General features: G+C 47.0%; 1 protein-coding gene and 1 long non-coding RNA gene across 7 annotated transcripts; one reads left to right on the top strand and one right to left on the bottom strand.

Annotated features, from left to right (window-relative positions):
* Positions 1-8,249: 8,249 nt before the first annotated feature.
* LOC6589563 (60 kDa heat shock protein homolog 1, mitochondrial) lies at positions 8,250-10,299 on the bottom strand. The gene has a single exon (XM_026989013.1). It carries the CDS (start codon positions 10,282-10,284, stop codon positions 8,380-8,382), a length of 1,905 nt encoding a protein of 634 aa, XP_026844814.1. The 5' UTR covers positions 10,285-10,299; the 3' UTR covers positions 8,250-8,379.
* A 7,540-nt stretch (positions 10,300-17,839) lies between these two features.
* Positions 17,840-23,823, top strand: LOC6604595. 6 transcript variants are annotated; one of them, XR_003408755.1, is made up of 19 exons: positions 17,841-18,051; positions 18,107-18,624; positions 18,690-18,861; positions 18,915-19,127; positions 19,262-19,547; positions 19,613-19,784; positions 19,838-20,050; positions 20,177-20,470; positions 20,536-20,707; positions 20,761-20,973; positions 21,100-21,393; positions 21,459-21,630; positions 21,684-21,896; positions 22,023-22,316; positions 22,382-22,553; positions 22,607-22,819; positions 22,902-22,954; positions 23,015-23,461; positions 23,518-23,823. It is a non-coding gene; the product is annotated as an uncharacterized LOC6604595 (long non-coding RNA). The 6 variants fall into 6 exon arrangements; XR_003408758.1 differs by having other exon boundaries at positions 19,254-19,547; positions 20,185-20,470; XR_003408757.1 differs by having other exon boundaries at positions 19,254-19,547; positions 21,108-21,393.
* The last annotated feature ends 802 nt before the right edge of the window (positions 23,824-24,625 follow it).

Genomic DNA, 24,625 nt, shown 5'->3' with positions numbered 1-24,625 from the left:
ACCATTTGGCCGATGGGTTCAATGGACAGGCGCAGAGGTCTCTATGGTATATCTCGTCCCCATGTGGCCGTGTCAATCAGCTCGTCGCGCAAGGTGTGCACTCGTTTTGGAAGCGACTCCGCTCGGGAATCGCTCTCGAGTCCACTCTTGGCCAGTCCACATGGCGGAGACGATCCAGAGACAGAGAGAGTCGCGCATGCGCGCACGTCCTAATGTAATTATTATCTCAACAATTGAATTTCCGGTCCCGACTTCGCCTCGGACTCTGGGACTCTGGGTCTCTGGTCCGACTGTTTCTGTTGCTGTCTCTGGTCTCTGGTCGCTCGGATCTACTCCTGCACATGGGACAGATGTCGCGCAAAACGTTACAAATGTGCACTTAATTGCGCAATTAAATAATTTTATTTTTATTCCAGCTCCGCGCGTTTTCTTTTTTCCACCTTTCTCGTTGTGTGTCTCTCTCTCTGTGTGTGTGTGTTGCCGATGGCAAACAAATTGCAGCCAAGTGGCTGAAGGTCTGTTTGGACAGGCCCTATCTGCTGTCCGGAGGTGTCTTATTCATTATAGCCATTATGCAGCTCAGATATAAGCATTTACCCATGTGTCCATGCCTGAGAGGAACGGAAGAGGGGCATAGGTATTGGTATTGGCAGCTCCTAGGCTCTCCTACATATGTCTGTTCTCTTGAGACGAGATCGCCTCCTTTCGTTAGAGTTTCTATGATGCGAAGGCGGTATGCAGAATATAAGTTGAAGGTGAAGGGACTTCAATTTGAATATCAAAATATATAAAATATATATATGTACATATATATATATTGATTCCTTTAACTATACTTCTATTTTTATCCAGTTGAACGTGAATACAAGCTGTTTCATTTCTTTTGATCAGTTCTCTTGAGATTTTGCTATCATTTATTTGAGTGAAGGATTCAACTTGTGGATCAAAACAACTAAGGCCTGATTTCTAAGATCTTCTTTCCGGAGAGTAGAGTTTTTTTTCTATAATAATGTTTAACGCAGAAAAGTGATAAACAAATCTCCTGTTAGGGATTGAAAACCCTTCTAATGAATCTTATTATTTCGATGAGAGTGGATTTCCCTTGCGATATTTTGTATACTTTTGAAATGGAATTAGTCTTCTCTTTCTTAAAAGCTTTATACCTATCAAGGAGGGACGGACGAAAGTAGTTTCATGGAAATATATAGTTCTCTCTCCACAAAGCGAATATAATTTTAGTTTCGACTCCATTTTCACTCTACTCCACTCTGCCCTGCAATGACTCCTCCAATTATGCCCTGAAATAATCTCCGTCTCGACATAGTTTTCCCTCCCAATCCGAGGTTCCAAGGGGCCGTGGTGGGGGGGAAATTGGTGAAGCAAACGAAAACGCAACTGTAAACGATACCAAATTATATTTAATTACGTGCGATTAGTTAGGGTTACTGGAGTCGCGCGATGAAATGTCGCCGATAAGGCCCCGCCCCACCCCACCCATCCCCACCCGTCGGACCATAAATAGTACAAACAACAAATACGTGGCAGTATCCCAAGCAAGCTCTGTATCCCAGGCATTAATTCAATTACAAATGGCTGCGGTTCCGTCAGTCAGTGGGCGAGTGAGTCCGGGGCAGGGCGTGTGACATAATCACCCAACAAAACTGTCGCTGGATGGCTGCCTGCTCTGCCACCACCACCGACTGCTGATGGCTGATATCCCCCCCTTTCCCCCCTGATGGCTGGCCGTGTACCAGGTACCGGGCAGGCATTTCCTTGGCCGACTCTGCCTCTACTCTCTCTCCCACCCCATGGATCATTATTTGGTAATTTGATACGACGATTTGTCTTGCTTTCATTGCGTCGGCGGTTGCATTTTCACTCAATTTTCGTGTAGGCCAGGGCACAAATTGACTTGGGCGGAAGCGCGTTATTAACTGGTTTATGCAACCCAAAATCGCCAGATTTCCAGCCAACGATAAGGCCCCTTCTGCTTGGCTGCGTTGGTTAGTCGATTATGATATATATGTATGTATATACCTTTATATAGTATATGTACAAAATATGTGTTCATTTCTGGCCAATAAGCAGGCTGCAATTAAAACGAAAGCCAAGTAATTTCATTTGTTCGTAAATCTAATTGTGGAAAATGCCGCTCAAAGCCCACTATATACTGTATACCCCCTCCCCCTTACCCCATTTTCGGTGAAATGCTTTGGTAATTAGTGCGTGTACCGACTGGAGTCTTAATTGTTCCTCTGAAACTCCCCCTCGGGATCCCCTCTTCACAATTTGCTTGCCGGTTTTCGTTTTTATTGCCAACGTTTTGTTGAATTTAGCAAAAATTCATGTTTCAGATAATTTGAGTTTAATGCGCATCAATTAAAATTATTAAAATTTATCTTTCATATTTTGATTCGAGTGGAATTAAATATAATTACGAGTACGAGTGCGAGTCCGAGTCCGAGGCTACTTCCCCCCACCAATTGGTATCTCCCTTGCCTGAACACAGAAATTTCCTAAAATTATACGCATGCCAATACCACCGACAGAAAATTGTTTACAAAAAAGAATTGCAATTTAAGTACAAATCGATGACTAAATGGATTTTTGGAAAGATTCCGGGATTCCGATAAGCAATAATAATATTTTGGTACAAAAACGAAGTTTACCTTTTAAAATGTTGGAGATCTCCCTGATAAGTTCGTAGGTTCGTATTGTCTCTGGAAAATTGGAAAATATCATCCTCCAATTTAGTACAGTTTTATTCCATGATTGTATCTTCATTATGGTTTACCAAGCCTATCAAAAGGAGATCGTGAATATCATCAGTTTCCCTTCAGCTTGTAATTCGAATTTCTTCCATTAGTTGGCCCCGGTGATGATCCCGACACACAAATATTTATACATATGTAAATAGGAAATCCATTTCTTTGACACCATATTGTACTGTCTCGTCATTTATAATCCCATCAAAGGTGTAATTTTTGTGTCGAATATTCCACTTAATCTTGTTCATTGTTCTACTTATATTCTATATTCTATAAATAATCCTTATGTCGTTTCATAAAACACGATAACCTCGAATATTAGAAAGTTAAGAATTGTCATCATTCAAAGTTTTTTTGTATCCCCAAAGTCAACGTTTTGTATTGATAATGGAACCCGAATATTAGTTCAACCATATAGTCTATTATCTATTGAAATATGATTTCTATTATATATTTTGCACTTCTTAAACTTGTATTAAGGTTGAACGAACCAAATATGTTCATTGATATTTTATTTCACAACAAAAATTAATTATTTCTTTAAATTCTATAGTGTGGGTTATAATTGAGCTATTTTCAATCTAATCTAGCTTCGATAATCCTTTCAAAGAGAGAGAGTGAGACAGAGTTTCTACCAGTAAGGTGGCAAATATAGAATCATTCAACTTTCATGTACCCCTTAAAGCTAGCTGATTCCTATCTTCATCGCAGTCATCGCTTCTACTATCGAAAAGGTGACTCCGATCGTAATACAGTCATCGCTTCTACGTCATCGTCTTCGGTTTATCTCCCTTTGAACCGCGACTTCGAACGGGTTAGGTCTCAGAATGATTGTTCAGTGTGCGGTCCGGTGTTATCTTTCAGGCGGCCACAAGCAGATGTCGATGTTGGGGGAAGCAGAATCCTCGATCATCCCTTTAGGTGTTCCCGTGTGTGGGTTTCCTTTTCTTGTACTCTCTGTTTCTCCTTCCCTCTCATTTCTTTTCCGATCATCGCATTAGTTCTGTTTTTATATAATTGATTAATTAGAGGCCGGCTTCTGGCCTTCTGTTCCGGGGGACTATCGTTAGAATTATAATTGGTCTGCGGCCTGGGGTCTTGGGCCTTGGGTCAGTGGCGGGGCATGTGTTGGCCCTAATGCTGATACGAGTATCCTTCATTGTGTGTCGGCAATGCTGCCCTGTCGGCAGCTTGTTTGTTCTTCGGTTGCCCAAATTGATTTTATTGACTTGTAAATGATGTTGAGTGCCGGCCAGAGTCCGGGTCCCTCTGCCTATCCTATTCCTTCCTTCCTTCCCTCTGACTGCGTTTGCTGCTGCTGCCTGGCTTCCGCACACTTTGCCACGCCCATGAGGCTCGTTAATCTAGGATTGCACCACCAACACCACCACCGCCGCCACCGCCACCGGATCCTTCTTCTTCTGTTCCTTCCTCCGCAAATCGATATCCAGTTTGCATATTTAATTTATTGATTTCACGCGGCCATTGCAGAAATCACCATGCCACTCGCTGATGTTGCCGTTGCCCCCTGTCCACGGTCTCCCGCTCTTTGTGGCGCCGTTGCAGCATTAACCAGAGTTCAGCAATAATTACTTTTTGTAATTAGTTGCAAGTCCAAAGAGAGAGACGCGTTCCGGGAGCCGGGTGCTCTGGGTGGCTGGACGAGGGGCATAAAGATTGATAACGAGCTAATGAATGTAAATTTCATACGTGGCCTGTCAGTCAGTACGTCAGTCCATCAGTCCGTCAGCGGGGCAGTCAGGAGAACAGTGGGCCTGGGGGGTGGGAGGGGTGTGGCATTGCCTCGTCATTTATGAGTTGCAAAAACCTTCTCGGGAGCCCTGCAACTTAAATTAAATTTCGCGCTAAGCTCGGCTTCCGTTTCGCTGGTACTCGTGCTTGGTGGTCGCAGAAGTCTCTCAAGGTACAGTCGGCAGTCCCTATGGTAGAACAAGGAATTCAGAACTATGGAAGAGAACTATGGATGGTAAATATATTGACAGCTAGTCGGAAATCTGTCCATGGAAGATAGTATACAAAACAGAAAATATTCGATATGTAAAATAGTATTTTCTACTGGTAGGGTAATACAAATATTAAGTCGAATTAAGAGTGTGAGTCCCTAACTCAAACAAACAGTCTTTGGACCCGCAGTAATGTATATCTTATTACTGATTTTTACACAATGTGAAATTTATTTATTCCTTATCATTTCTCGTGAATCTTCTCTACTGTACTCCATCGCACCCCTGAAAGGGGTATGCAATTCGTACATATGGTTAGAATCCCTTATGACATGCCCTCCCGGGAAAACTTTCCTCTCTGTCCTCTCCTGTCAATCCCCACTGTACCCACTTAAGGGACCAGCTATGGAGGTGGAGCGGGCCAATGCAATTATGCAGCAGGGGCTACTTGCCAACAACATACATATATTGGTAATTAAGTAGATGGCTTGAGGTTCGAGGGCACCACTGCCCCCAAAGGAGGAGTGGACAGCGGAGAGATCTTTCCACCCCGTTCCCGTTTCGCTTTTCCCGTTCATCTCCGGGACTGTGGGAAGGCGGGAAGGTGACGTTGACAAATGGGTTCATCAACAGCCCGAGTAGCAGCAGCGGTAGCTCCTTCTTTCGGGGATGGGGATGGGGATGGGGGATGTGAGATGTAGATTCGGTGGGAGAAGAGCTACTAAGACAACGGCGGGAAAGGTGGATGGGAATTAAATTTTGTAAAGTGAAAAGCGATTTATTTTTCGCCATTTGTGGCATGGTGGCTTGGTGGCTTGGTGGCTTGGTGCGGTCGTTTAATAAACAATTTAATAGCGCGCATAAATTTTTCCAGCCATCATACTTATAATAAACCCATTTGTCTTCGGAACGGGCCAGCGCTCATATGGCCCATGCCCCAAACCGCATGCTGCAGGCGGCATGCCGCATGCCTCATGCCTCATACCTCAACCTCATACCGCTTGCCACAAGGTGAGGAGGGTTATTAAATTATGCGTTTCAAGCGTAAAAATAAACCGTAGCAAATGGGAATATAGGACGCGACGCACTCTTCAGAGGTCTCGCCCTTAACGAGCCCTAATGACAGAAAGAGATTCTTTCTCTCTCTCTCTCTCTCTGTCTCTCTCTGGAGCGTACCGTACTTTCTCCCCACGTTGCGTCGGCTCCAATTAATCAGATATATTCGAATAAATCAAGTGCCATAAAAGTGACACAGCGTGAGAGATGCACAGAGAGCGAGAGAGAGATGAATATTTAATTAAGGCACGAATTAAAAATGCAAATAAAGTGGAACTACCATGGCGACCGACTCCTTTTATTATTAATCGATGGCCTCTCATAATTAGTTGGCCCTAACAAAGGCAACCCATGGCGCGGAGCTCTTTCTTGGGGGTTTTTCTATTAGCTAATTGGAGATCGGGAGACATTGGAGGCTTTGATTGCCATCTAGGGGGGGAGCCCAGACGACGCGTGCTAGGAGGGAGCCCTCTGCCCCCCCTCTCTCTCCCCCATCCATCCGTTTCTTATCTGAGCCTCCGCCGACGAGCCACCTCTCACATGTATCGTATCATAGAGGATCTCCCTCCATTCGATTCTTATCTTCAAGAAGTAACAACATTCGGTATTACATTCTGGGACATCTTCAAATGAAACCGACAGCAGATGCAGGGGTGGGGTGGGTTTGGGCACAGAGACATCTGCGTTCAGACCCATTTAACATGTCGAATCAAATCCAAAACGAGGTCATCTAATTGTTGCTCACTTATTTATTTATTTCTAGCGTAAAACGACGGACAAATTGATTATAATTGAATATGATTGACGTCCGTTTTGGTGGCCCGATATCTTTTGGGAGCGATAATCTCTCGCAGGGGAATGGAGGGGTGTGGAGTGGAAACCCCATTCAGGTGAGCGTAAGCCACGACCTAATCACAGTCATGTCGCTATCACCTCAAACACAAGCTTTTTAATTAAGCAAAAGTCGGAGGTGGAGGTGGAGGTAGAGGTGGAGTGGTGGGGATTCCAGAGATCGTTGATTTAGCGATAATTTCATTAGCTATTTGTCATCGGGGGTCTGGGCTTTATAGAGCGCCTGCTTAGCGGGAAAGAAAGGTTCCTGGGAATCCCAGGAACAACTTAATTAAGGCCATCGATCGGTCGATAGAGAGCGGGAGAGATCTCGCGACCGTTTTTGGCTGCGATCGCAGGCATCAAGCAATTTGTATTCAGGTATCACACAGCAACAAGTCATTTCACACTTTGATCACGGAGCTGCAGCTGCAGGAACATAGTCTGTGGACCTGTGAACGGGTCTGGCCTGGCCTGTGCCAAGCCTTGGCCAGGCCTTAAAAGGATCTGCGAGTCTGCGATTCAGCCAAGTTTGGAATGCGCTGCCTTGCATATATTAGTCGATTCTGTCGATTCTGTCCATTCTGTCCATTCTGTCGATTCTGGTGTCCCGCACCCGCATTCGTATTCGTATTCGCATTCGCATCCGCAAACACTCGAACCTGCACCTTCGCAGTAATTAACTTGTTTCAATAATTACGCATGCGCATTTGCACATGTTGCATGCCCCAGCCAGGAGTGTCTGTCTCTGCCTCCTTCCATGCCCATGCCCATGCCCCCTCCACTTGTTACAGCTTGCAACAAGATTTTTGCATTGCGTGTGCTACGCACTGCCAGAGTCGAAGCCACTCGGCAGACTCCACCGCACACAGGGGTATGATAGCTATCAGCTCAAGTTTGTTGTAAGAAAGGACTTGGGAGAGGATACTCCTTTGAGGGATTCAGAAGTGGAGATTGCCATAAGGTATTGATTGTGCGATCTGTCAACCAGCAACGTCCTCTCAGGGAAGGATTTGATAACTCCAAATCGGAATTGCCTAGGAAGGCGATCGGTAGTGGGATTGTAGCGGATTTCCCTATAATACTTCCTCATTTATTGGATCAGAAACAAGGCTTGCAATCTTCAAAAAGCTGACCTTAACTAATCGAAGTGAGAATTTGAAACTCAAGGGAATCGTATTAGCTTTTCTATTACTTTCAGTTTGTTCTAGCTTGCTCCTTCCTTAAAAAATCAACCACATGTACTTTCTATATACGATTTTATACCTAATCCTGTTCCATAGAGTATCATTGCCTTCGTTAGTTGCCCAAAAAAGACCACAAGACAGACCAATTCTGTTGGAATGTTTGTTTTTGGGCAGCAAATTTATGCAGCAGCCGCCGCTTATTAAGAATTCGTTGGCCCATGCTCTGGTCCGTGCTCTGGTCTTCGTGCTCCTGGCTCCCCGCCCCAATACGGAGTCCAGGGTCTACTCTCCTCAGCGGACGCTGTCCGTTCGAGGTGGCAGTGGCACTTAATTATTGATAGCATTACAAACGCGGTTCAGTGGGTCACGGCGTGTACCCGTCAGTCGCGGACCAAAAGAGTCGGGCAGAAGCCCTTTGAGATCTCCATTTCAGGGCTGGGCTCCACTATTCACAATTTATATATTTCGAATGTTGGGAATATTGGCAAACATTTGAACGTAACACTGTATACAATCTAATGACGGTGTGGTGTAATTTTGATGGGGCTTTGGGGGATAGAATCGTTGGGGGGACTACTGCATCATGCTGGCATCGATGTCCTGCACCTCGACGTTCTCCATGCCGGGCATGCTCTTGACCATTTCGTTCATCTCGGCAGCACTTGTCGAGGAACCACCATCGCCGCCCATGTCTCCGAGTCCGGCCATGCCATCCATTCCAGGCATACCTCCCATGCCACCCATTCCGCTGAGAGCAGACAATGCATCCATTTCGGACATTCCGCCCATATCGTCCATGCCTCCCATTCCTCCGGATCCGGCAAGTTTGGCGAGCAGATCTGAGTTTCGGACATCGGTGATGACCACCTCGGTGGTGCCCAAAAGTGAGGCCACACCGGCGGCGTCCGAGATGGCTGTGCGCAGCACTTTGGTGGGATCGATGATGCCCTTCTCCAACAGCGATCCGTACTCATTCTGCATGGCATCGTAGCCGTAGTCCCCGGTGCCGTTCAACACCTGGGCCACCACCGTGCCGGCATCCACTCCGGCATTATGGGCAATGGTGAAGCTGGGCATGCGCAGGGCCTGGCAGACGATATCGATTCCCTTCTGGTGGTCCTTGTTCGCCGGCTTCAGTCCCTCCAGATGGGGAATACAGCGGAGGAAGGCGGTGCCGCCGCCGGGCACAATCCCCTCCTCGATGGCCGCACGCGTAGCGTTGAGGGCGTCGGTGACGCGGTCTTTCTTCTCGCTGACCTCCACCTCGCTGCTGCCGCCGATATGGAGCACGGCCACGCCCTTGGTCAGGGCTGAGAGGCGCTGACGTACACGATCGGACTGTTCGGCCTTGGTCTTCGGGTCCTGGAGCTCGTCCTGGATCTGCTCGATGCGCATCTTGAGCATTTCGGGACGGGCCTTTCCATGGAGCAGCATGGTGCTGTCCTTGGTGATGATGGCCTCGCCCACCTCGCCCATATCCTCCAGCTTGGCATCCTCGATCTTAAGGAAGTTGACGTCATCTCCGAAGATTGTGGCTCCCGTGGCGGCTGCGATGTCCCCGAGCAGCTCTTTGCGCTGGTTGCCGTAGCTCGGGGACTTCACGGCACAGATCTGGAGATCCAGCTTGATTTTGTTGAGAACAAGGGCGTTCATGGCCTCTCCGCTGATGTCCTCGGCGATGATGATGAGGGGTCGGCGCTTGCGCAGCGACTGCTCCAGACCCCTGAGGATCTGCGAGAGCGAGGTGATCTTCTTGAGACAGATCAGCACCAGGGCGTTGGCGAACTCCACCTTGCCCTTGGGGGTGTTCACGAAGAAGGGCGACAGGTAGCCAGTCTCGAAGCGCAGTCCCTGGATGACATCCAGCTCGTCCTTGAGGCGCTTGCCCTCCTTCACGGTGATCGTTCCCTTGGGTCCCACGCGGTCCGTGGCCTCAGCGATCAGGCGCCCGATCCCAGCTTCGCCATTCGCCGAGATGGTGGCCACCTGCTCGATCTCCTGGCGCGTCTCCACCGGTCGTGACATCTGCTTGAGCTGCTCCTTCACGGCCTCCACGGCCATCAGCACGCCTGCTCGGACCTCCAGAGGATTTCCACCTTTGGAGAACTGCTGGAACCCCGCCTTGACGATGGCCCTGGCCAGCACTGTGGCAGTGGTGGTGCCATCCCCGGCCGCTTTGTTGGTGTTGTCGGCCACATCCTGCACCAGCCGGGCGCCCATGTTCATGTGCTGGTCCTTCAGCGCAATCGCACGGGCCACCGTATAGCCGTCCTTGGTGATCTTCGGCGAGGTCCAGGGGCGCTCCACGATCACGCTGCGTCCCTTGGGACCCATGGTCACGGCCACGGCATCCGCCAGCAGATCCACGCCTCGGATCATCATCGAACGCGCCTCATTACCGAAGCGCACGTCCTTCGAGTACAAGCGAAGGAAATTGCGATTTCCGCGCAAAGCGCCGCGCACACAATGGCGAAACATTTTACAAAGTAGCGAAGAAAATTGGGAAAGTTCGGGAATATATTTGATTTGATTTTTCTATAATATTTCGACCTCGAAATGAACACGTTGACTTTACAACTAGAAGTGAGGCAAGCACTACTGAGTGGAGTTTCCAAGGGCCTTGACGTTGCGGGCCTTAGATTGAGCCCTACTAGATCAGAGATTTTGTAATCGATTTTTTGTGTACAAAGTAGACTGGGCTTACGAATTCAACGAGATAAACCCGTAGATACCGCTGGGAAATTCCATGGACCTGCGCTGCGTGGCAGTGACCTCACTCCTTCGAGGAATTTCTCTACTTTACGCACATTTCCAATTAATTTCATTTCCGTTTCGTAGTCACGGCCCTTGCGGAACACATGTTTCAATCTTCAAAAGGTAGCGAAAACATTGAATCAATAATTAAGAAATGTCAAACATGAAACGAGAGGCCCGCGTCATGTGATAAGAAGAGGAACGGAACCTCGGACTATTTTTGGGTGCTCGCGTGACAAATCATAATTGATTGTTCGCTTAATTGAATTGGAGTCTGATAAGTGCGAGTACGAGTACGAGTACTGGCCCCAACATAGTAGGTAGACTGACACAGATCGCCCCACAGATGTCAGTAACTCAGGGCCACCCATCCATCCATCCAGAAGACCCGTGACGACCGACCCACCCGCACCCACACCCGCACGTGACTCACATGACTCCCATAACTCCCAAATCACGGGCAATGTACGAGCACACTAATAAATTGTTAATGGCTTTATCACAGCTCCATGGTGTACGATATAGCCCGATGGATAGCGGTCGTAAAACCATAGAAAACAGAAACATTCAGATAAGCGGAGATTGCCCTCGACTTGGGGCACTTGGGGACTTGTCTCGTACTCATCTTTCCACTCTGCATTCTCCATTCTCCATTCTCCACTCTCCGCATTAGTCACTCGGGGGAATTGGTGGTCTTGTTGTGGTCTCCTCCTGCATAAGGATCGCCCGCCTGTCAGCTGCAAAATCAACTCATCAACATTGACAGCCGTTTCTCCATCTCCATCGCCATCTCTCCGATCGGAGATCGTATACGACAATCGTACAATCGTATCTATATGGCCATTCGCCTTTGCAATTGACGCGTGATTGGCATTCGCTATCCCCATCGAGAGAGACCATCAGCATCCACTTCAACTCAACGTTCTGAGCCCCCCAAAGATAGGCATGCTCGAAACGAGTTCTCCTGAAGATCCAAACCGATGGATCGATGGATCGATCGATGGCTGGATAGTTTTTAAGGTGTCACCTACTTGGTATGGAGAGTGTGCGACCAGTTGACAGTCATTTAGCAATGCATATTCAATTAGTGCTGAAAGTACGGGGCAAAGAAAGGAAGATCTCTTCTAAAGAGTGTATCCTAGACTTCTGTACGTATACCACAACCTTTGGCTCCTTCCTTTCATTTGCTAGAGATCCATTCCTCTGATAAAGACCCACAACTCCATTTCTTTCTAGCTGCATTTCCCGTCGGCTTTTCTTTTCAATCTTCCCTCTTTCTATTCATCTCAATCTGCATTCTGCCATTGTAATCCCCCTGTCTTCTGGTAATCAGAAACCCCAACAAACATTTAAAACGTCCCAGAGGTAGCGTTATTTAATTTGACTCAAAATCAACTCTTCCATTAGGCGGAGGCATCGGTCCAAATTGCAGCGCCGACACCTGCGCCTCACCTGCGCCTCCACCTGGCCGCCCTGTAACCGTAGCCCCAGTGGTAAGCAGTGGTAAGCTCTCTCTTGCCTGCTCCCTCACTCTTTCTGACTCTCTCTGTCTCTCTTTCCACTGATTTAGACACTGCTGTGATAGGCCACTCCCTGCCTTAGGAGTTGGCCAATCGGCGTGATGTCTGAGAGGCCTAAAGAGAGTCGCCGTCTCGCGTTTGTTGCTGGAGTGAGAAGTTGTTCATTGTCGTTGCTGTCGGTCTCGGTCTCGGTGTCGTTGTTGTTGGTCTTTGTGTTTGGTGTTGTTGTCGTCGACAGGCAATTTACATGAAATCAAAATGAAACGTATAAAACAGGGGGACAGGCAGGGAAAATTAGGGGCATAGTCGACCGGAGAATGTGCTGAAAAAAGAGAGAAAACTACTGCAATGGAATATCTGTAAATGATGAAAAATTCATGGATAACTAGAAAATGATTTGAAAATCCCGTCGGATAGGTTAGGTTAGTTATATGTATATTAGAAGGAGGAAATTTACTGAATAATACTTGCAATTTTGTCTGACTTCTGCAGATTTGAGTTCCTTTTCTTGTACTATGTCATGGGGCTTCCACAATATCACAGACAACATCATAGAAATAGGGTTTTCCCTATATAATAATATCTCAAACATATGTATGTTTATTTTCTCTTCTAATCAATCCTAGTCCTCATTACTCATCAAGTTCTTTCAGAGAGGTACACAAAATGCCGACAAGCTTCGCCAGTCATTCCATATACCCCAGTTTGTGGGGCCTTTCTTTCGGGTAGAGCATTTCCATCTTCGAGCAGTCCACTCAACTTTTGTTTACTTAAACTTTTACCATTTTGGGGTAAGTGTTAAAGTGGCCGCCAGTCCCACCAGATCCCTGATATTCCTTGCGCGGATTTCTTGGGTGGGTGGCGGCGGGACATAGACGGAAGGCTCACGGCTTGAGGTCTGGGTCTCTGGTCTCTGGTCTCTGGTCTTGGTTTCGCTCTTTTGATATATTTTATGGTGCCATTGGCAGAGCTGATTGTTTTTTAAATTGTTTTTGCACGCGATTCGTGTTTGTCGGCTTTATGGCTATAATACTCGTACTTGTACCCCCCCGTACTCGTACCACCGTACCCGTAGTCGTTTCCCCAGTCGCAGCCACGACCAACATTGTTGTTTTTGTTGTTGTTTTTGTTATAGTTGTTATAGTTTTTGGTTGTTTCTGGTGTTGCCGTAGCATAATTTAATTTGAATGCATATGGGACCCCAAAGTGGGTAATTGAATAAGTTTTTCTGCTGCCATTTCCAGTTCGTCTCAAATAGGATCGCTATCGTATCGCTATCGCTTTTCGTTTTCGTTGCTTTTTTATAAATTTGATTAGCGCCACGGCGCGAAAATATTTTGCACGGTTCCCGCGCGAATCGCGTGCAGAAATTATGGAGAGTGGGAGCTCCCACTTGAGGGGTGCAAATATGGCAATTTATTTTCTGGCAAGACTACACCGGCCAAAAAAGGGATACCTATTGATGTTTATCTACTGATTTTGCAGTGAAAAAATACCTTACATAAAAGCCCGAAAATACAAATTGGTTTACTTCAAAACTGTTTCAAAATTATCCTACCCTTTGGCATCCCATTGAAATGTTTCACCCTTTTCCCGAGTGTATGAGTTTCCCGTGGGCTGTTCGAACCCCCAATTGATATGTAAACATATTGGATTTTTAATATTCTTGAACACGCCGCTGAGTGGAGGTAAATTTACACACTGGACTCGTGTAAAGTTCAATTTCTGTTGGTTTTTCCTCGATGAATTTCGGGGAATCGCTGGAATAAATCAGCACGCGGCCACGCCCTTCACCAAATTCGATGCCAATTTCTGTGGCTTGTAATCAAAATCGATTTCTCATTTTGACACACACTTCGCCCCGTACAATATGCTTCCCATATTCCCGTGAAATTGAAAGTAATTTCGTTCAGAGAACCGCATGCTCACGTACGAAATGGAGGAAATTGTTCTTAATGTGATGTGATTATTTGTGATCCATTCATTTGGCGCATTATCCGAGTTATCCGTCAAAAAGGTTCGCTTAAGGTCGGACATTTGATTAGAGTAATCTTGTATCTGATTTTCGTTGGGGTTTCTCATTGCTCGGCTGTCATTGAACTTGGGACTCAGACAGTCCCACCAGGCGGAAACGAATTCGAACTCGAAATATATATTTAGCAAGCAATCATGAACGAAACTTGGCTAATTGCCTGAGACCTGTCCCGGACTTTGGCTCATTAATCATGCTGAATAATGCATAATTCTGCTGTGGCTGTGGCTACTTTTTAATTAATTTGATTAGCATTGATCGCTTGAATGCGAATTATGAATCAATTTATGGCTCTGGTGTCTCTGTCTTTGATCTCAGATCTGAGATCTCTCTCCCTGTTTCCGCAGTGGACGCCGAAACGAGTTCGTTGCCTAAGTCTTTTGTTTCTCTGTCGCTTTCCCTCTGGCTGCCAGAGCTGCCAGCATCCGCGCTTTAATCATTCTGACGGGTCTCGCCTCGATTTGCATAATTTTGAACAACGTTTAATGCCGCGACACGCCCCTTAAATGATGCCGCTCCGGCGTGGGCCGCTGCCCCAACGATTCGATTATTGATCGGACAGATCATGAATATGCATTATGGGGCCCATTAATTGGACAGTTCACAAGATTGTTAGCTTCTTGAATGTGGCAGTCGGCTAGAGAGCTAGGCCACACTTGATGTTTAATTACTGCCTTGCAGCAGTGTCCCACTGAAGGGGGAAACTTTGCTGATGGACAGCCCACTTTCTTTGCTCCCATGTAAGTGCCATGAAATTCAATTAATAACCTAATCTATGGACAGGGTGAACCCCCTGGCAGGGTCAGACCTACAGCAAAGGCCATGCCCAGTCATGCTCGGAGCCCTGTTGGAGCTCTCCTCTGGCTCTGGCTCTGGGTCGGAGCCGGACCACCTCTCACCAGATCCGAGACGAGACGAACAAATGTTTGCACAACATACGATAATGATGACAAGCCAAATTAGCTACTAATTTTCACACAGATACTCTCAAGCACACACACACGGATACTTTGAACGTGGGTCGTAGTCGTAGCGCCAGGACCTCACACAGCTGACGTTCGTTAGGGCTCTGAGTGGCACCTCACCGGAAGTGAAGTCGCGCAGGCGAGGGAGATCCAAAGAGTCTCGTTCTGAAATTGCCATAAATCAGCATTTGATTATCCTTTGTCCCGCCTAATTTTACCTCTCCTCTGGATTCCTCCCCTCTGTACTCGTAGCCACTCTTTTAGTTGTCATGTGCGTGTTGGTTTTCAATTTTAATTTATTAATTACTAGGCGGTGCATATGGAGACCAATTCGTTCGCTCGTTCCCTGGAGGATTCCTTGGCCCAGGGCTTCCGCTATTAGCGAAATCTTCTCAGTATCTCCCGTCTCCTTTCTGGGGGATCTGCCCTGTCAGAGATGAGCGGAAAAAGAGCTGGAAAAAGGCCAAAAGAAAGCCCGAAATTGGCTTAGAATCTGCCAAATGGGCGGCGGCGGCAACTGACAGGCGTTCCAGACAACTGCCACTTGGCTACCCAAAATGCAAAGAGAGAGAGACGAGCAGAGAGGATCCCCTCGGGTGGTCAGAGGACGTCACTCAAATTGAAGTCCGGCAAATGAGAATTGCCCGAGACTGGCGAGTGGAGAGCGGGAGAGGTATTGAGGTGAGGCCTGCCCAATCTCCATCATCTCCATCTGGAGCTGAAGCTGAGGCTGGAGTTGTTGGATTTTTAATTAAGCGTGGCCTGCACCCGGGGCCTTTTCGTCAAGTAGCTCACTCGAACTCGAGCTCGAGCTCGGATCGGATCGGATGTGCAACGGATGGGGAGCCGAGTGGCGGGAGTGCTTGGATTGCTGGGAGGTGGATGAGGATGCTGAACAGGTCTTGTTAGTAATTTTTAATTTGAGCTCTTCTGACAGCTGGCTGTCATATAAATTTAATTGAATTTACATTTTTATTAATTGCCAAGTCTGCCCGAGTGCCCGAGTAGAGAGTAGAGAATGAGTGCTACCCGTTGGCATGAATGGAAGATGAGTTGCTCAAGAACAAGCAGAAGCACGGGCCTGCTCTTGCAATGGCCTGGCCTGGCTACTCATCCACTCTTCATCTTCTCTGTGGTTCACTCTCTGAATGAATTTAATTTGAGATGATTTGTTGATGGTTTCGTTGCGGTGATTTCTTGCTGACTAATTTAATGTGATTTTTAAATTGCCAGCAGACTGCAGAGCTTCAGTTTGATGCTGGGACTTTGGCAGCGGCTGAGTGTGTGGCCTGAAGCGGGGCAAGACAGGAGAGAAGACGAGATTGATTTGGGGTCCAGGGCAGGCGGGAGGAAGAACATTTTTACGGAATTAATGAGATGACACGCCTCTCCCTGGGAGACTCCTCTCACACCCCTCCATATCTCTGCCCTACGATCATTATGAACTAATCTAATTTGCAAGCTGTGCGATGACAATCGAACTGCATCATATTCAATATCCCCATTCAGATCCTCCTCCTCCTACAGTGGCTGTCGAGCGCTAACGAGAGACCCTTCCCTGGGACCCTTCTTTCGGGCAGTTTAATTCGCAAATCAAACAACCTCGGGGCAGAGCTCGGAAATTCGCGCATAAGTAAATTAAAAATAAATTTATGTCCAGTCCAGAATCCGGGGGAAAAGGAGGCTGGAGATGGGGCAGTATGTGTAAACGGGTTCCGGACTGGGGCGGGGATCGTTTTCGACGATCGCGAATGCAAATCCAATTAAAATTTCCCAACTTCGGAGGAGGTTTTGGGGGGCTATGGCATGGCTATCGCATCCTGCGACTGGCGCTAAGCCGTAAAACGAAGCTGTGCGCTGATTTAAAACACTGCGGGGCGTTCTTATTGATTAAATACAAATTGCGTTCATTCATCATCAGCCTCGTTCTGGCTGTTTCTATTACTGTTTTTGTTGTTATTGCTGCGTCTGGCAATTAAATTACGATTTGCAGTTTCTGCTCTGCTGGTAATTTGCTTGTTCCGCATATAAAACACAATTAAACTGCCAAAGCAAGCAGCGGCAGGTCGTAAAATGCACTAAGGAGTAAATTCATTTTCAAAATCAATAAAATAGCGGGCACTGTGCTGCCAACTTGTGTGTATTAAGCGTTAACAGAGGATTTGTCTGGGTTAACAGCACATTGAGTGCACGTTTAAAAAAATTCTGATATCGATAAAAATTTATAAATTCTTGAACTTTTCTTTCTTCTTCCACTCTGTTTCGCTCATTTTCAATAAAAGCAAGGGTTTAAATTAAACCAGTCATGTAGAAAATTGATTAATTATTCGTATAAAATTATGTGGGCACGACTGAGAGATCTATTTACCTAGTATTATTCAATGGAATATCAAAATTGAGCAATTTGCTTTTTCGTTTGTTTTGATTGACCTATTTCGCTACATGTTTTTTGTTTGACTTTTTTCGCTAAAACCTCTTTTTACGCAAAATGCAATAAAAGCAAGTATTAAAAATACACCAGTTAAATAGAAAATTGATTCATCAATCGTATAAAATTATGATGGCATGGCTAAATGTTCTATATAGCTAGTAATATTCGTCGGAATATCAAAAACGAAGAATATGTAAAATAGAACTTGAATTCGTCAGTATATTAACGGTATATTTTGAAAATGAGGCGGTATGTTTCGGTATATTTCTGAGGGTCAGACGGTATATTTGATCGATAAATCCGCGGTCACACTGATCTCAATTGCGGAACATAAGGCCGTTTTGAAGCCCAACTGTGGCCCACAACTCCGCCCTGCCTCAGCCAGACCACCAGATCGGCCAGGTGGATCTTAGCCGACCAGATCTTAGCTCGAATCTGAAGAAAACCAAGCTGTATGAGGCCTCGACGGCGGGGTTGATGCAAGCACATAAACGGAGCAGGGCGTGGTGTCTATGATGAGCTTCCATCTGCGTCGCAAAAAGGGTGAGTACCTGCAGATATATTCGTCTCATTTGTCATCTCATTGCATTTCGAACAGGACTGGACCAAACCCTGGCGGCCAAGCTTACACCAGAGGAGTACGTCAAGGATACTCATGCCGTGCCCGGGCTGCCGGAGCTGCTGGATCCTGCATTCCCAACAAGACACGTCTGGACAGAGTATGCGCCACTACGGCAGTGCAAGGGCATCCGCCACTTGCAGGCTTTGTACGTGTCCCACCTGCACGCGGATCATCACATTGGATTGATTGGACTGCTGAAGGAGCGCAGACAGCTGGCCCCGAAGGAAACTCGCTGCTCTTACTTGCGCCGCGGAAGATCGAGCCATGGATGGAGTTCTAACACGGATAGCTCTTGGCGAGACTCCTGACTGGAGAGGCAGTGGCACCATTGGGCATAACTGCCGCCACTGCCAAGTCACCAGTAGGAACTGCCAAGCCGCCAGTACGAACAGCTGCTTAAAATCTTGCGAGACGCTTGGCGATGCTGTGGATGATCGAGTTCAGCCCAACAATCAACAGTTACGGAATGAGAGGAGCAGCAGCAGGGCAAGAAGGTGAGTTCTGGCTGAAAACTTGTGGATAAGCGTGTGGTCGCAACTAATCTTATTGTCCTATGCAGGATGCCGATCAGGATTTCTACTAAAACCAGGACAGTTCGGCCAACTCGTTGCAGTCCTCGGTGGGCATTGATGACTATTGGGATGAGGCTCTGGTCGGCGACTATGGAAGCACTCAGAATGATGACAGCGATGACTTGGACGGGCACAACAACTAGCCACCTATCGATGGGCGTAAGTTCTCTGTTTTCTCTTTTGTTCCACCTACTTATAATCCGTTTGTACAGAGCAAGGAAAAGAACCCGGCCGCAACGAGTTGCGTTACTATTGGCGATCAAGAGATCATGGACTGCAAAGAACAATTCGACAAGCAGCGGCAGGCAACATTACTTGGACCGAGCAGGGCAGTAAATGTAAAAGTTGTACAGCACTATCTTAAAAGCGTGCTCCGGCGGTCTTAAGCCTTCTGCACCATGTTTTACATCATCGGTTTCGACCGGGTAACTTTTCCTTATTTCCCCGTATTCATCTTTTCCATTTATTATTTTTTCTTGGTTCTTCTTTTTTCTACGTACGTGTCCCACCTGCACGCGGATCATCACATTGGATTGATTGGACTGCTGAAGGAGCGCAGACAGCTGGCCCCGAAGGAAACTCGTTGCTCTTACTTGCGCCGCGGCAGATCGAGCCATGGATGGAGTTCTAACACGGATAGCTCTTGGCGAGACTCCTGACTGCAGAGGCAGTGGCACCATTGGGCATAACTGCCGCCACTGCCAAGTCACCAGTAGGAACTGCCAAGCCGCCAGTGCGAACAGCTGCTTAAAATCTTGCGAGACGCTTGGCGATGCTGTGGATGATCGAGTTCAGCCCAACAATCAACAGTTACGGAATGAGAGGAGCAGCAGCAGGGCAAGAAGGTGAGTTCTGGCTGAAAACTTGTGGATAAGCGTGTGGTCGCAACTAATCTCATTGTCCTATGCAGGATGCCGATCAGGATTTGTACTAAAACCAGGACAGTTCGGCTAACTCGTCGCAGTCCTCGGTGGGCATTGATGACTATTTGGATGAGGCTCTGGTCGACGACTATGGAAGCACTCAGAATGATGACAGCGATGACTTGGATGGGCACAACAACTAGCCACCTATCGATGGGCGTAAGTTCTCTGTTTTCTCTTTTGTTCCAAAAACTTATAATCCTTTTGTACAGAGCAAGGAAAAGAACACGGCCGCAACGAGTTGCGTTACTATTGGCGATCAAGAGATCATAGACTGCAAAGAACAATTCGACAAGCAGCGGCAGGCAACAATACTTGGGCCGAGCAGGGCAGTAAATGTAAAAGTTGTACAGCACTATCTTAAAAGCGTGCTCCGGCGGTCTTAAGCCTTCTGCACCATGTTTTACATCATCGGTTTCGACCGGGTAACTTTTCCTTATTTCCCCCTATTCATCTTTTCCATTTATTATTTTTTCTTGGTTCTTCTTTTTTCTACGTACGTGTCCCACCTGCACGCGGATCATCACATTGGATTGATTGGACTGCTGAAGGAGCGCAGACAGCTGGCCCCGAAGGAAACTCGCTGCTCTTACTTGCGCCGCGGCAGATCGAGCCATGGATGGAGTTCTAACACGGATAGCTCTTGGCGAGACTCCTGACTGCAGAGGCAGTGGCACCATTGGGCATAACTGCCGCCACTGCCAAGTCACCAGTAGGAACTGCCAAGCCGCCAGTGCGAACAGCTGCTTAAAATCTTGCGAGACGCTTGGCGATGCTGTGGATGATCGAGTTCAGCCCAACAATCAACAGTTACGGAATGAGAGGAGCAGCAGCAGGGCAAGAAGGTGAGTTCTGGCTGAAAACTTGTGGATAAGCGTGTGGTCGCAACTAATCTTATTGTCCTATGCAGGATGCCGATCAGGATTTCTACTAAAACCAGGACAGTTCGGCCAACTCGTCGCAGTCCTCGGTGGGCATTGATGACTATTGGGATGAGGCTCTGGTCGGCGACTATGGAAGCACTCAGAATGATGACAGCGATGACTTGGATGGGCACAACAACTAGCCACCTATCGATGGGCGTAAGTTCTCTGTTTTCTCTTTTGTTCCACCTACTTATAATCCGTTTGTACAGAGCAAGGAAAAGAACCCGGCCGCAACGAGTTGCGTTACTATTGGCGATCAAGAGATCATGGACTGCAAAGAACAATTCGACAAGCAGCGGCAGGCAACATTACTTGGGCCGAGCAGGGCAGTAAATGTAAAAGTTGTTCTGCACTATCTTAAAAGCGTGCTCCGGCGGTCTTAAGCCTTCTGCACCATGTTTTACATCATCGGTTTCGACCGGGTAACTTTTCCTTATTTCCCCCTATTCATCTTTTCCATTTATTATTTTTTCTTGGTTCTTCTTTTTTCTACGTACGTGTCCCACCTGCACGCGGATCATCACATTGGATTGATTGGACTGCTGAAGGAGCGCAGACAGCTGGCCCCAAAGGAAACTCGCTACTCTTACTTGCGCCGCGGCAGATCGAGCCATGGATGGAGTTCTAACACGGATAGCTCTTGGCGAGACTCCTGACTGGAGAGGCAGTGGCACCATTGGGCATAACTGCCGCCACTGCCAAGTCACCAGTAGGAACTGCCAAGCCGCCAGTACGAACAGCTGCTTAAAATCTTGCAAGACGCTTGGCGATGCTGTGGATGATCGACTTCAGCCCAACAATCAACCGTTGCGGAATGAGAGGAGAAGCAGCAAGGCAAGAAGGTGAGTTCTGGTAGAAAATTTGTGGATAAGCGTGTTGTCGTAACTAATCTCATTGTCCTATGCAGGATGCCGATCAGGATTTCTACTAAAACCAGGACAGTTCGGCTAACTCGTCGCAGTCCTCGGTGGGCATTGATGACTATTGGGATGAGGCTCTGGTCGGCGACTATGGAAGCACTCAGAATGATGACAGCGATGACTTGGATGGGCACAACAACTAGCCACCTATCGATGGGCGTAAGTTCTCTGTTTTCTCTTTTGTTCCACCTACTTATAATCCTTTTGTACAGAGCAAGGAAAAGAACCCGGCCGCAACGAGTTGCGTTACTATTGGCGATCAAGAGATCATGGACTGCAAAGAACAATTCGACAAGCAGCGGCAGGCAACATTACTTGGGCCGAGCAGGGCAGTAAATGTAAAAGTTGTACAGCACTACCTTAAAAGCGTGCTCCGGCGGTCTTAAGCCTTCTGCACCATGTTTTACATCATCGGTTTCGACCGGGTAACTTTTCCTTATTTCCCCCTATTCATCTTTTCCATTTATTATTTTTTCTTGGTTCTTCTTTTTTCTACGTACGTGTCCCACCTGCACGCGGATCATCACATTGGATTGATTGGACTGCTGAAGGAGCGCAGACAGCTGGCCCCGAAGGAAACTCGCTGCTCTTACTTGCGCCGCGGCAGATCGAGCCATGGATGGAGTTCTAACACGGATAGCTCTTGGCGAGACTCCTGACTGCAGAGGCAGTGGCACCATTGGGCATAACTGCCGCCACTGCCAAGTCACCAGTAGGAACTGCCAAGCCGCCAGTACGAACAGCTGCTTAAAATCTTGCAAGACGCTTGGCGATGCTGTGGATGATCGACTTCAGCCCAACAATCAACCGTTGCGGAATGAGAGGAGAAGCAGCAAGGCAAGAAGGTGAGTTCTGGTAGAAAATTTGTGGATAAGCGTGTTGTCGTAACTAATCTCATTGTCCTATGCAGGATGCCGATCAGGATTTCTACTAAAACCAGGACAGTTCGGCTAACTCGTCGCAGTCCTCGGTGGGCATTGATGACTATTGGGATGAGGCTCTGGTCGACGACTATGGAAGCACTCAGAATGATGACAGCGATGACTTGGATGGTCACAACAACTAGCCACCTATCGATGGGCGTAAGTTCTCTGTTTTCTCTTTTGTTCCACCTACTTATAATCCTTTTGTACAGAGCAAGGAAAAGAACCCGGCCGCAACGAGTTGCGTTACTATTGGCGATCAAGAGATCATGGACTGCAAAGAACAATTCGACAAGCAGCGGCAGGCAACATTACTTGGGCCGAGCAGGGCAGTAAATGTAAAAGTTGTACAGCACTACCTTAAAAGCGTGCTCCGGCGGTCTTAAGCCTTCTGCACCATGTTTTACATCATCGGTTTCGACCGGGTAACTTTTCCTTATTTCCCCCTATTTTCCATTTATTATTTTTTCTTGGTTCTTCGTTTTTCTATTTTTGTATCCCCTCCAGCTCCAGTGGCCAAAAAAGTGCTATAGAGCGATCCCCTCTTCTTACCCCACCAGGTAAAGTTATTAAGTTATTATTTATCCATTTACTTTATTAATATCTTTCTTTAATTTTAGGAGGTCACCCCCTCCGGTGGCCATGAATACCTCTTGCATGCCCGTGGATACCGAATTACCCACCATCGTTTAACTGGGGCTTCACACTTCAGGTCCTCCGGTTTAGCTGAACGAGTGGGCGCTCGATGACGGCTGTCCACTCCAGGCGCCTACCGGCTGACATCGCGAGCTCCCCACCGGCTCTTGGGACATGACTTACATCGCGCGAGCTGTGGCCTCTAGCCTGGACGACCTTTGGGTCCTCTCGGGATGTGTAAGGGATGTGCTCCTGGCTGGACTGTGGCAGGCACTGTCTGTCCTCCTGCGGGCCAAAGCCATGATGCCACTACTGTGTCGCTGAATCGACAATGTGGCGTCCCGTCCGCTGCAGCAGGGACCACTGATCGACGGCAGAATTGAGGGTTCACGCCCACGGTAATCAAACGCTGGTCTTCAGCCTCGAGGCGCGTAAGTGAAGGAGTATATAATTGTGCATATATTTTAAAATGTATCTTCCTTCACAGAGGGCTTATGTACCCTATCCAAGCATTACCGAATCGTATCCCAGCAGGACAAAAGCGCACCCCTTGCAAGAGCCCAAATCTAACAAGCCGACGTCACATTTCGACCTGGCCATTGAAAACTATCTCAAGGACTTTGGCTATGGCAACCAAGGATACGCGGACTATCAGACTATAGATAGATCTCGTTGTTAATAGGTTTAAGGATACACACGTCTGTACATTTAGATAGTAGATATAAATATTTCCAAATTGTTAATTTCTTTATAGTAAGTTAACGTTATGATGAATAAAACTATTGAAAAATTATCCTTACTGTATCCTGTATCGGGGAAACAATCCCGACTACAAAAAGGCGTGGCAGGACCAGATCGGTTCACAATTAATGGAGAAAACTAAATATTTTTGATTGGGGAAAATGTCCTTGATCCTTGATAAGGACTTCATAAAATCAGGGACGTTTTTCCGATCACAGGAAGCCGTCGCATGTCACGATCAGGCCTCAAATAACGGAGAAAACAAGCGGGTTTGTAATTTGCTATTTTTGAAAATGTAGTTCAAGAAATCACCAATGGGGGCGCCACCGTACAAAAGAGAAAAACTCGCGTCAAATGGCCAAAATCTGGATGGAATACCAGGCGAACAGAAATCAGCAGCAAGCAACTGTAGCAAATGCAAAAAAGTGGTGCATACTTTTGGGGGACCACAAATTTAAAAAATTCAGTTACCTTCTGCTGATTTCTGTTCGCCTGGTATTCCATCCAGATTTTGGCCATTTGACGCGAGTTTTTCTCTTTTGTACGGTGGCGCCCCCATTGGTGATTTCTGGAACTACCTTTTCAAAAATAACAAATTACAAACTCGTTTTGTTTTCTCCGTTATTTGTGGCCCGATCGGGACATGCGACGGCTTCCTATGATCGGCAAAAACTCCCTGATTTTATGAAGTCCTTTTCAAGGACCAATGATCAAGGATATTTACTCCAGACATATATATCTTCTTTACTCCGTTATTTGAGGCCCGATCAGAACATAAGACGACTTCCTGTGTTCGGAACAATGTCCTTGATTTGATGGAGTCCTTATCAAGGACTAAGGATAAGGGGTATCTC

Source organism: Drosophila persimilis, unplaced genomic scaffold (genome assembly GCF_003286085.1).
Source record: "Drosophila persimilis strain 14011-0111.01,24,50 unplaced genomic scaffold, DperRS2 tig00000191-arrow-pilon, whole genome shotgun sequence".
NCBI classification, from domain to species: Eukaryota; Metazoa; Arthropoda; class Insecta; order Diptera; family Drosophilidae; genus Drosophila; species Drosophila persimilis.
This window is presented reverse-complemented; position numbering and strand designations above follow the sequence as displayed.

Bases quoted from the DNA above. Each gene is read 5' to 3' on its own strand.
- LOC6589563 (XM_026989013.1), bottom strand. From the start codon at position 10,284: ATGTTTCGCCATTGTGTGCGCGGCGCTTTGCGCGGAAATCGCAATTTC.